Source organism: Xyrauchen texanus, chromosome 3 (genome assembly GCF_025860055.1).
Source record: "Xyrauchen texanus isolate HMW12.3.18 chromosome 3, RBS_HiC_50CHRs, whole genome shotgun sequence".
In the NCBI taxonomy this organism is placed as follows: Eukaryota; Metazoa; Chordata; class Actinopteri; order Cypriniformes; family Catostomidae; genus Xyrauchen; species Xyrauchen texanus.
Window position 1 is genome coordinate 37,856,376 of NC_068278.1, and position 13,662 is coordinate 37,870,037.

At 41.4% G+C, this 13,662-nt stretch overlaps 1 protein-coding gene across 1 annotated transcript in view; it reads right to left on the minus strand.

Annotated features, from left to right (window-relative positions):
- The window catches only part of LOC127632615 (multiple epidermal growth factor-like domains protein 9), a 157,592-nt gene extending 144,723 nt beyond the window's left edge, over positions 1 to 12,869 (minus strand). Inside the window, exon 1 of the mRNA XM_052111315.1 lies at positions 12,248 to 12,869. Coding sequence (XP_051967275.1) covers positions 12,248 to 12,764 — 517 coding nt within the window. The 5' untranslated portion in view covers positions 12,765 to 12,869. The remainder of the gene's footprint in view (positions 1 to 12,247) is intronic.
- Positions 12,870 to 13,662: the final 793 nt, after the last annotated feature.

Genomic DNA, 13,662 nt, shown 5'->3' on the forward strand with positions numbered 1-13,662 from the left:
CCTGTCGATTTTCTTTCTAATAACTACTATTGACCGCATATACAAACAAAATCTACCTTTCTTCAATGCAACATTTTATTTTCATAATAAAATAAATTATTAAACATTACAATTTCCCCCAAACTGCACTAAGTTACAGGATCTTCTCTCAAACAACTCTCAAAATAAAGTGCTCTGTGACTGGAAAGAGGTAGAAATAACAATTAACTGCAAATGAGTTGCTTTATATAACAGATGTCATTTTCCACTATTTTTATAAATGGACCTTTTTCTCTTCATTACTCATCTAACAAAACAATTCCAAAGATCTGAAAAACTCCAATACGCTCAACTTATGTTAGATGTCCAAATATCTGTTGAAAAAACTGAGCACTGCTTCGGGAATGGCTTGTAACCATACCTGTCGACACTCCCGTTTTTCCCGGGAGTCTCCCGTTTTGTTATTTCTCCCAAATAAAACTCCCGTAATTTGTATGGCCCAAACCACGTTATATGAATAATCACATCAATATATTATTCCAAGGTGGTCCAGTTGCCAGATCTTGAATGAAACGCATCCTACTCACACAATCGACACATCATACACATTACAAATCATTTGTGACCTCAACCTGGCAACCTACAACCCAGTTGCGCTGTTGATATCTGTGCAGGCAGTAGACGCAGGATGTTAAATCAAGCATCACTGGTAGAGGGGAGGAGAAGACTCAGCTGGTGCTCCGGTGAAAAAAACTAAATATACATGTACATATAAAAACAGCTGGATGGAAGAATTTAATTTCATATCCCGAAGCCATATCGACAATGCCCACGCCTTTTGCAATGTGTGTCGCACTGATTTTAATATCGGACACTGTGGGAAAATTTACGTTACACAGCACATTAAATCACAACGGCACAATTTGTATAGTATTTAGCCTGCCTCTGCCATCCAGCACCCCCACTTCCCCTCTCCCGGATTTGTGTACCCAAATGTTGACAGATAACAGGCTGCGTGTGTGACATGACACGAGATTAAACAACTCGGGCAACGCAACGTCGGAAAGTACCCCCTACTCTGTATCGAGGAAATGTATCAGATTTCTGAACCCTCTGTCCTCAACTATGGAGAACGGCTGGTCATCCAGGGCCATGAATTCCATAATGTTCCTCGTAATTGCTTTGGTCTTTTCGCTGCTCATTCCAAGGGATGACAGGAGAGGCTGCTGACTTGTGGTTGCCTTTGAGCTCTGGCTAGCTTTAGCCGCATTCCCTTTTTAGCTTCTTTTTTAAAATGGGCATTTTCAGCTGGGTGATGGTGTTTTAAATGTCAAATTAGGTTTGTTGTTCCGAAAAATATTGTGGTGGTTCCCCCATGGTTTACTTTGGCCTTACAATTATTACACATTTCGAACTTTATGTATTCTTCACTCACAGTGAAGATCTTCAACGCCAATGACATGTTTACATGCGGCTGTGACGTTATTGCCTGCGCCGCTGGCAACAAAACGGACCGGCTTGGAATCGGAAAGACGTGAGGCTGACCGGCCGTTCACCGGTCCGGCCGAGCATGCGGAAAATCGGCTAATTCCGGTCCCTGGACGGTCGATCGGTGCATCTCTAGATATTACATATCATATTTATATGGTATAAAAATAATATGAATGTTTAGATTATATTTTAACTAGTGTTTATGCTGCCTCATTATCATCAATGAAGCTTGTGCTTGCAAATATCTGTTCGGGTGTAAATATGCCCATATTAGAAAATCTGCATATTATAGTGATTTCTGAAGGATCATGTGAAACTGAAGACTATAGTAATGCTGCTGAAAATTCAACTTTGATCACAAATTGCATTTTAAAATATATTCAAATAGAAAACTGTTCTTTTAAATCGTAAAGAGTTCACAATATCACTGTTTTTACTGTATTTTGGATCAAATAAATGCAGCCTTGGTGGGCAGAAGAGACTTCTTTTAACGGTAAAGTAGGTCTAAAATTAAGTAAAGTCTTTATGTAAAGAAAATGTATAGTCAGATTACTTCTTTTAACTTAAAACTTGATTTTGATCATTGTCTCCACACATTCATTCACTTTCTGTCACATTCCTCATTGATGGGCCCAGGAGAGGGGTCTTTGTCTCCTCAGGTGTGAATCACATAAATATTTGTGAGAATTCACGCCTCCTTGCATATGACCTTTCTAACACTAAAAGTGTCTCACAAAAGTTAAATTACTATATTGTTTTGTTTGAATAAGTGATCAGGATGGTTTTCACATCATTTTGTAGCAAAAACTCTAGGCTACAAGATCCAGTTCTCAAAAGTATTGTGGACAAATATTAAGTATGTGTTATCTGGCCTTTAATTTCAATTACTTAAAATTTAGATTTTTTTTTCAAAAACCACACATAAACATTATTTTCTAAAAAATACAAACATGTACATGTTGCTCACATATTATTGTAGCCCAGTTTGTGCTGAATAAAGTGTTCTCAGACATCAGCCATAATATGTTTATAAGCAACTGAAAAAAGCACAAATGTCAAGGCATGTCAAAACTTCTCCAGGCCCAAAAACACCCTCAGACCCCAGAGGGTTAACACCTGTCTCTCATTATAGTGATGGTGGAGGGAGACTTAAGAGCCACACCACAGCATCAGAGTGAGAGAGACCCGACAGTACCGCAGCCAGAGTGTGATACTATATATACAGTGGGTACGGAAAGTATTCAGACCCCCTTAAATTTTTCACTCTTTGTTATATTGCAGCCATTTGCTAAAATCATTTAAGTTCATTTCTTTTCCTCATTATTGTACACACAGCATCCCATATTGACAGAAAAACACAGAATTGTTGACATTTTTGCACATTTATTAAAAAAGAAAAACTGAAATATCACATGGTCCTAAGTATTCAGACCCTTTGTTCAGTATTTAGTAGAAGCACCCTTTTGATCTAATACAGCCATGAGTCTTTTTGGGAAAGATGCAACAAGTTTTTCACATCTGGATTTGGGTATCCTCTGCCATTCCTCCTTGCAGATCCTCTCCAGTTCTGTCAGGTTGGATGGTAAACGTTGGTGGACAGCCATTTTCAGGTCACTCCAGAGATGCTCAATTGGGTTTAAGTCAGGGCTCTGGCTGGGCCATTCAAGAACAGTCACGGAGTTGTTGTGAAGCCACTCCTTCGTTATTTTAGCGGTGTGCTTAGGGTCATTGTCTTGTTGGAAGGTGAACCTTCGGCCCAGTCTGAGGTCCAGAGCACTCTGCAGAAGGTTTTCGTCCAGGATATCCCTGTACTTGGCCGCATTCATCTTTCCCTTGATTGCAACCAGTCGTCCTGTCCCTGCAGCTAAAAAACACTCCCACAGCATGATGCTGCCACCACCATGCTTCACTGTTGAGACTGTATTGGACAGGTGATGAGCAGTGCCTGGTTTTCTCCACACATACCACTTAGAATTAAGGCCAAAAAGTTCTATCTTTGTCTCATCAGACCAGAGAATCTTATTTATCACCATCTTGGAGTCCTTCAGGTGTTTTTTTAGCAAACTCCATGCGGGCTTTCATGTGTCTTGCACTGAGGAGAGGCTTCCGTCAGGCCACTCTGCCATAAAGCCCCGACTGGTGGATGGCTGCAGTGATGGTTGACTTACTACAATTTTCTCCCATCTCCCGACTGCATCTCTGGAGCTCAGCCACAGTGATCTTTGGGTTCTTCTTTACCTCTCTCACCAAGGCTCTTCTCCCCTGATAGCTCAGTTTGGCCGGACGGCCAGCTCTAGGAAGGGTTCTGGTCGTCCCAAACGTCTTCCATTTAAGGATTATGGAGGCCACTGTGCTCTTATGAACCTTAAGGGCAGCAGAAATTTTTTTGTAACCTTGGCCAGATCTGTGCCTTGCCACAATTCTGTCTCTGAGCTCTTCAGGCAGTTCCTTTGACCTCATGATTCTCATTTGCTCTGACATGCACTGTGAGCTGTAAGGTCTTATATAGACAGGTGTGTGGCTTTCCTAATCAAGTCCAATCAGTATAATCAAACACAGCTGGACTCAATTGAAGGTGTAGAACCATCTCAAGGATGATCAGAAGAAATGGACAGCACCTGAGTTAAATATATGAGTGTCACAGCAAAGGGTCTGAATACTTAGGACCATGTGATATTTCAGTTTTTCTTTTTTAATAAATGTGCAAAAATGTCAACAATTCTGTGTTTTTCTGTCAATATGGGGTGCTGTGTGTACAATAATGAGGGAAAAAAAGGAACTTAAATGATTTTAGCAAATGGCTGCAATATAACAAAGAGTGAAAAATTTTAGGGGGTCTGAATACTTTCCATACCCACTGTATTTGTGTTTAAGTTTATTTATTACGACGGTTACTGTCGTTTCAAGAGAAAATAAATTTAAAATGAAGAACTGACCTTGAACTTGCTTCGTTGTCTCCTGACTCCTCCATTGCCCGAACTAAAGACTTTGTTCCAGTACACAAAATGTACAAAACATGGGATTGGAGGAGAAATGCTGTTATGGAGTCTTCACCGCTTTGCGAAGTCCCTCGCCAGCATCAAGCAGTCCCAACATGAGGCTCTCATGGAGATACGCCTGGAGCAGAAACAATGTTTCCAAGTCCTGCTCCAGACACAAGCGGAGGACCGGCAGATGCTCTGGAGCCTGGTCGCCGGAGAGGGGGCTGGAGCTGCGACCTCCTCGGAGCCCGTTCCACAGGTCGCCCTTACCAACATCTTTGAGAAAACTGTGGAGGTTTGGAGGTAGCCCCCTGAGAAGTGGGCGGCCCGCCTGTTGCCCCTGCTCTCCGGAGAGGCACAGCTGGCAGCACAACAACTCCCCGCCACCAGCCTCCTGGATTATAAACAATTGAGGTTGGACCCCGGAGCAGAGGTGGCAGCTCTCCCACTCGTTGAGTTTCGGGAAGGACGGCCGCCCGTTTGCGTTTGCCCAGCAGCTCCGTGATGCCTGCAGGAGATTCACAAGTATCCGGTGGTTACCATTGAGATACAGTTCAGGGGGAAAAGGCATAGGCCGAGGCTGCAGTTAATTCCCGCCTCACCCATTCGCTAATTCTGGGAACCAACTGGCCCAGTTTTAAAAATCTATAAAAATCTATAGGGTAATATGTGTGGATGGGTCCTGCAAAGTAGCGGGCGGGGTGTGACGTGCAATACTATGGCTGGCGAGGCACTACCAGGGCCGTCAACAGCGGCTCCACGTCAAGATGACGTGGATGGGGGAGTTCCCATTCTCAGGGGCTTCCCTGAGGGGGACTTCCCTCTGGAGCAATAATGTGACAAGTCCCTCAAGCAAGCCTTCGACCAAGTGAATGTACTTGATGGTCAACAGCTCCAGCCCGGTCTTGCGCTCACATACCCGTACTTTTCTAAAAGCGGTTGTATCGAGTGATGCAGGACCCTCAAGCCAAAGAGAATACAACTCAGCTGTTAGTACCAAAGAGCCGTCAGGAAGCACTCTTCCAGGCGGCTGATTATAATCCAATGGCTGGCCACTTAGGTCACGAAAAAACTTTGAACCACATAATGGCCTGTTTCTTTTGGCCGGGCATTCACGGGGATGTTCGCAAGTGGTGTGCGGCGTACCGTGAATGTAAGTTGGTGAATCCACCATCCACCACAAATGCGCCATTGTGCCCACTGCTGTTGATCGAGATCCCCTTCAACAGAATTGCCATGGATCTTGTCGGGCCATTAGAGCGGACTGCACGTGGCCATCACTTTGTATTGGCTCTGGTGGACTATGAAATGCGCTATTCGGAAGCAGTGCCCCTGCACATCATCTCAGCATGCAATGTTGTGTAGGCACTCTTCAGAATCATCTCCCGGGTGGGGATTCCAAAGGAAACCCTCACTGATCAAAGCACAACTTTCATATCATGTACACTACGCAAAATATATGGATTAATAGGCATTAAGTCAATTTGCACAAGCATTTACTACCCGCAAACCGACGGGTTGGTTGAACAATTTAATAAAGACCTTAAAAACCATGATTCGTGAGTTTGTACATGAAGATGCTAAAACCTGTGATAAGTGGCTCGAACCCCTGCTATTTGTAGTACGAGAGGTCCTGCAAGCCTCCACCGGATTTTCTCCGTTAGAGCTACTGTATGGGCGCTGGCCATGCAGCGTGCTCAGCGTTATATGGAAAGCCTGAGAGGAAGGACCTTCGAATAGTAAAACTAAAATTCTATATGTTCTTGACCTTCGAGCGAAACTCCACACTTTGGGGCAGGTAACACAGGAGAATTTGCTCAAAGCTCAGGAGAGTGAACGCAAACTGTACGACAGGGGCACTCAACTACGGGAATTCGCACAGGGAGATAAAGTGCTTGTATTGCTGCCCACTTCGAGCTCCAAATTACACGCCAAGTGGCAAGGACCCTTCGAGGTCACACGACGAGCAGGAGATCTCGATTATGAGGTTATGCAAACGGATAGGAGAGGGGTACGTCAAATCTACAACCTCAACCTCCTCAAACCATGGAGGGAGGCGCTACCTGTAGCCTTGGCGACGGTAGTTCTGGAGAGGGCGGAGCTCAGGCCAGAGGTATTTCCCAAATCAAGTTCATTCACCCCGGTCTCTTGCGGAGACCACCTCTCATTACAGATATTGCCAGGTTGCAAGCGTAATTCGCAGAGGTTTTTTTTCACCCCTACCCGGTCGCACAAACTTCATAGAGCACCATATCGAGACCACCCCGGGGTTGGTGGTTCGTTGCCACCCCAATCATCTTCCTGAACACAAGAAAAAGATTATTCAGGAAGAATTAGAGGCAATGCTGGAAACGGGCGTAATACAAGAGCCGCACAGTGATTGGGCCAGCCCAATAGTTCTGGTACCGAAGAGTGACGGCTCTGTCCAGTTCTGTGTTGACTACTGTGTTGTTCGGAGCCCCGGCCACGTTTCAGCGCCTTATGGACAAGGTCCTCAGATCACACATGGCATATGCTGCCGCATACCTAGATGATATCATAATTTACAGCAATGATTGGCAGCGGCATATGCAACATCTGAGGGCTGTCCTGAGAGCGCTGAGACAGGCGGGACTCACGGCCAACCCGAAGAAGTGCACAATTGGGTGGGTGGAATTAGGTATCTGGGGTTCCACTTGGAGCACGGGCAGGTGCTTCCACAGGTTGACAACCACGGCGATCGCAGCCTGCCTGGCACCAAAGACCAAAAAAGGGTAAGGCAGTTCTTGGGGCTGGCTGGCAGGTTTGTGCCTAGCTACTCTGATGTCACCAGCCTGCTGACTTATGTTACTAAAAAGGGGGCTCCCAATCCGGTCCAGTGGACAGAGTAGTGTCATCAGGCCTTCCTTAAGGTAAAATCTGCACTGTGTGGGAGGCCACTTTTACATGCACCTGATTTCTCTCTCCCCTTTATTTTGCACACTGATGCATCTGACGGGGACTGGGCGCAGTGCTCTTGCAGGAGGTGGGAGAGGAGGAACGGACAGTGCTATTTATTAGTCGTAAGCTCTCCTTCATGGAGACAAAATATAGTACCATCGAGAAGGAGTGTCTTGCGATTAAGTGGGCTGACCCTCCGCTACTAACTGCTGGGGCAGGACTTCACCCTCTGTTCCGATCACGACCTCTGCAGTGGCTCCATCGCAGTGGCTCCATCGCATGAAGGATACTAACGCACAGATCACCCGTTGGTATCTGGCTCTCACAGCCCTTTAAATTCAAGGTGGTCCACAGTCCGGGGGCGCAGATGGTTGTGCCTGACTTGCTATCCAGAAATGGGGGGGAAGGGGCAGGCCGGATGTTGCCCTGGCCTGAGTGAGCGGTGGGGGCATGTGGCATGGGGGGGGTGTGGTCATGTGTCGGTCTACGTGAGAGAGGGAGTGGTAAGGCTCATCACCTGGTTCATCTATAAGTAATATGAATGGGATTTTAACTTCTGGAACCCTACTGTTGTGCTCAGTGCACTTATCAAAGACTATGAAGGTCAATAATAACAATAATAGCAATCCATTTTAGCTCATGTTTCTGCAAACCTGTTCATGACACTGCTGAGCAAGGACATAGTGATAGCTGATAAACAACTATCATATGAGATTCTGAGTGTCCTGTAGTGCTGGGGATTAATTAAATGACTTTCACTGCCCTTTTTTTAAATGTGTTTTAATAAGCCACATGCTGCTCACACATAGAGCACAATATGACATGCAATTTGTGCTACAGTGTATTTCAGAATCACAGACAAATTCTGTGGCCATTAACAGTTCATTGTAAAAAATAAAAAAAATAGAAAACACAAGTTTACTAACACAAGATTACTAACACAAGTTTACTAACACAAGTTTACTAACACAAGTTTACTAACACAAGTTTACTAACACAAGTGCACTCCACTTGCAACTGACAAGCAACAGTCAGTTCAGCAATAAACCAACTTGTTAGGCTACTAAATGTAAAATCTTGATTCTTCCATCGAAGACCAGCACAGCATGAACACAACCCCCCATCTACACTCGCTACTTCAAGTCTATGTGCCCTTCAAAAGCTTAAGATCAGTGAATGATAGGTGCCTCAAGGGAACATCTCACAGAGGCACAAAATTACTTTCCTGGACCTACACTTCATACGTTTCTCCTTGGTGGAATGACCTTAACAGAGCAGCTGATTCTCTAGCCACCATCAAGAAACATCTAAAGACGTATCTCTTTCGCAAGCACGTCACTCAGTCCTACTAAAAACATTAAATCTAAATTAATTCTTGTTCACCACAGTCTCTCACCTTCCTCTCTACTTGTGCTTCTCTAAGCAATTTGCAACTTTGTATTACAGCACTTCTCTTATTACTGTTTCATTAGGATTAATCACATCTATTGTACTCCGTTCATATAAAGTCAGTTCATATAAAAGCGTCTGCTAAATAAATAAATGTAAATGAAAATGTAAAATGATTTTCTCCCATCAAAACAAATTCTTCTCTCACATCACAATAACAACAACATCATACATGTATATGCACTTAATGGGAGTCGCTGTAGTTGGGACAGGTCAAATGGAAGATTCTGTCAGGAAAAATGCTTGACTGACAGAATCAACGGGTAAAACACTTGTCAATTTAATGAGTATAATTTGATCCAGAAATCTGCTTGTAAAGTACATTCTTCTAAATCCTTATTTATCCTTAATTGGGTGGTTGACATTTAAGCATGAATACGGAAAGGCAAATTCTTTGAGAACAAGACTTGTAAGAATACAATAAGGAAAATCATTTTCAAGCATTTGTTATAAAAACATAGCATCTATAGTATGAATTTTGGATGTGACAACTTAACTTTTTTAAATCATAACTGATTCTGAAACCATGTTGTGAGAGATTGAGGTTAATGTTTTAGGGTCCTTATAATACTGCTGAATATTTAATAGTTCAAAAAGAGCAGCAAGTTGAAGCTGCTTATGCAATCATTACAACAACATTTTAAATATAAATGTACATCACAATAACTTCAGAAGATCCTCAATATTATATGCTCATTATTTTACTACCCTGTTGTCACAGAAATTATCATGTCATAGTTCTCTGGGGAAACAAGTACACTAAATTCAGCCGCCATGCTATAATCTAAAGGCCAAACACTTCATATTTTTAGCAACAGAATCGGTGTTTAATTTGGCATATCTGTTTTTCTGCTGAAGTGATTTAGGACCTCCAGTAAACAGCGAAGCGCTAAACAACAAGAACATATTCCAAACAAAACAAAAATAAAACGGACATTTGCCTTCAGGCTGCTACACAGAATACACTGTAAATCCTCATGCTTATAATAATTAATTATTTTGAATAGGGAAAAAATAAATCATTAAAATGATTATAAATCGTTCAAATAAATTAACCAATTAACCATTTAGAACTTTCTCACTCTTTTGAGTTCACACAACTGACACCTTTTATGAAACCTTAACTGTTTTATAGTTATGAGTTTAAGGAACTTTACATTTACAGGAACTTAAATTTAACTGAAACTGGGAAGGGGATTTCTATTTCCCAGCATCCTTTGCATGACACTCAACAGGGAGAGTAAATGTTAAAATTAAGTGTTATATAATGTGTCTTTGTACAAGATTAATGTAAAGGGGGCTACTTGTTACTGTTTAATGTGTTGTGTTAGAATAGTTTGTTCTGTTAAAGTGTTTGGGGGTTAGCATTAGGGTGAATAGTGAAGCTTGAGTTTATAGGTTAAGGACGGGTACAATTTAAGATTGTTCTACAGTATATTACTTCACTTGTTGAGCAATTGCTATGCTAATCAAAGTGTTTCCAATTTGCATTCAGCATGCTAACATTCATTATACTAGCAACTTCTAGCCTATTTCTTGTGTTCCCTCTACTACAGTATTTAAGTTGAGCTTACATGGCAATATTAAGTTCAGCCAAATAGTTAAAGTGACATTAAAATGTATGAGTTTGCTTTCTTAATATTTCAAGTTAAGAGCAATTAGCATGCATGTGCAACACAAAATAAAACCTGAAACTTAAACTTGGGAGTTTATAAACTTAGATTATAAATAGTTGTAACTGATTGTCTTCATTTTTTATATATATATATATATATACACACTAACTTATTAGGGTTTAGAGTGTATGATGTTTCTCTTTTTTTCCAGAAATCCCAAAACAACTGTCTCCTTGCAGAATAATTGCTTCCAATGATAATTGGAACATAATAGTTTGCGATAGTATATCATCCAAAAAATAAAATTCTGCCATCAGTTACTCACTTTCATGTTGTTCCAAACCCCTATTGACCTTTTTCTTCCATTAAACACAAAAGGAGATGTTAGCCATAATGTTCAGTCTCAGTCACTATTCACTTACATTGTATGGAAAAATTATGCAATTAAAGTGAATGGTGACTGAGGCTGTCAGTACCTAACATTCTGCTCAAAATTAAATTTTCATGTTCCATGAAGGAAAGAAAGTCATATGTGTTTGGAACAACATGAGGGTGAGTAACTGGTGGCAGAATTTTATTTTTTGGATGATATACTATCGCAAACTATTATGTTCCAATTATTATTAGAAGCAATTATTCTGCAAGGAGACAGTTGTTTTGGGATTTCTGGAAAAAAAGAGAAACATCATACACTCTAAACCCTAATAAGTTAGTAGATATATATACATTTTATTTCATCCTACTACTGCAACTAAACATGTCAAAGTTCAGGGTGAGAAAATGTTAAGCAACAGTTCACCCTCATTCCAGGCCCGTTTTACTTTCTTTCCTGTTAGCCTGTCACCATTCACTTACAAAGCAACCTTTTTTCCCATACAATGTAAGTGAATAGTGACCGAGGCAGTCATTCTGCCCAACATCTCCTTTTGTGTTTCTCAAAAGAGAGAATGTCATATGGGTTAGAACAAAATGAGGGTGAGTAAATGATGACAGCATTACCCCTCTGCAAGAAACTGACAACATGAATGATTGTGGAACAGACAGATAAATATGTCAATCTTTGAATCTGATTTCAAAGACATAAAGGTGACTGATGCTGCACTAAATATCACATAAAATAAAAACAATTGCATGCCCATGGTCACAAAGCCAGCATCACCCAACTCAAGACAAATGAGAGGAAGGTTTAAGATTTATGTTTGTTTTCCTCTTTTGGCAGTCAGATTGTGATTAATCACTTTAAAGCAATTAGGCAGGTTGTCTCTGTGCTATTGGCCTGATCCCTAATGTCCTCCAGTTTCACTGTTGGAAACTACTGAGGGTCATGGAGAGCATGCATCAGTTAAACATTTGAAATAATCTGATGATACTTACTATGATACAGATTTTTTTTTCCTGCTGAACAGACCTTTATCTGATTCAGCGCTACCACAAAGCAGACAAAGGAGTGTATCTAAACAAAGATAATACTGGTTTGTTGTAAACCTTTACTGCTGACCTGCCACAGCAAAGCAGTTGTCATACCAACTAAATATTTTTAGCATGAACAGTTTGAAAGTGCACCCTGTGACCTAGGCAATTCTGTGGTAAAGCTTCCTTGCAACCCCCAACCTATATTTGTTGAGCCTCCGAAAAATATTCAACAACAAACAGGGCTGCATGCACATTTTGGTGTCTGGTGGAGGAATACAGTACTGTTCAATATGAATGCACTTTTGGAAGATGTTACAACTTGCAATAGAAAGCATTACACTGGTCATCATCACATTCACATGGCATTGAACGATTCCAGACTGTGGGAACTGAGCCTACCTTTCTCAGTAGTCAGGAAGACAGGCTTAGAGGTGCTTCTCACTGTCAATGAACTGTTTGCAGTATCCAGTGTAGGTGGTGGTGTGTTTTGTGTCTGATTTCCTGGATAGGAGGAAGTAGGCTTAACTGTAATGTTTAGTCCTTTGGTGAATGTTGAGTTTTCTTTGACTTGACTGCGTTTAAAGGTTGGGTCTATTGTTTTGGTCACAGGCGCAGCCGTGGTGGTGGTCATCGAGAGGGGCTGTAGTTGGCTAATTTTACCAGTTGTCCTGAAGTCCTTGGTTGTGATTGTCATTATGGGGGTGAAAGGTGGAAGCCTGTAGTTCCCGTCGTCCTCCTGTAAGTGGTTTGGGATGGTGGTCGCTTCCAGCGTCTCCTCCAACACAGCACGCGGGAGTCTCGCGTCTGGAGACGAGTTGTCATCATCGCTCGCGCGGTGTGCGGAACGAGACAAACCAGATGTGCATCCAAACAACAGTAATTCCAAAATTGAAATCAGTAACATACTGTAACGCATACGCTTTTAGCTCCCCATGTGAAATGTTTAAAGTTTATCCTTTAGTAGTAAACACGTTTCTTTCAACGAAATCCGTGTATGAGTCCACTGTTTCCACTTGTCCACTCGCGCTATGAACTGCACTGTTTCACTCCAGCAGGACTGACAGTTGGAACCCCCGCCTACTACATCCACTCCCCTCACCAATCATGAAACAGGTTTCATGAAGATTGGCGTATCAACAGACGACTCAAGAGGAGGAGCCTCAAAGACTGACAACTGAACAGTCTTGTAAAAGTAACAAAACAACGAAAGCGATGCGTGTTCTGCCTAGATAAGAGCCAGAAATGAGGATGAAAAGTTCTCAACGAGTGTAAGCAAACTCGAATTTGACATCGGAAAGGATCTATTCAGAAATATATGTATTAATTACAAATATTTGTAATAATTTAGAAAATGTATCCATTTATACATATAAATGTAGGCTACTATAATTTATACTGTTTAATGTAGCCTATAATACTCAAATAATTATATATATATATATATATATATATATATATATATATATATATATACACACACATAATTGTTTAGGGAGAACATCAACAGTGTTCTGGTATGCAATATATATATATATATATATAAATAAATAAACACAATAATCATACAAGCAACATTATAAAAACGTAAACTATGCTTTTAGGGAGCTATCGATTAAAATAAAGCTGTCTTCTTCGCGGTATTCATTAGTGTCAAGTTTTGCTGCTTTTTTTCAATGCATAAATTAGACAGTACCCAAGTTGTTTAAAATAACAATAATTAAAACGTCAACTGCGTGGCCTTACATGTCTTAATCTAATGCAACCTGGGAACTGGCGAGCTATTCTACAAGAGGAACAAGTAGTGTACTGTAAAC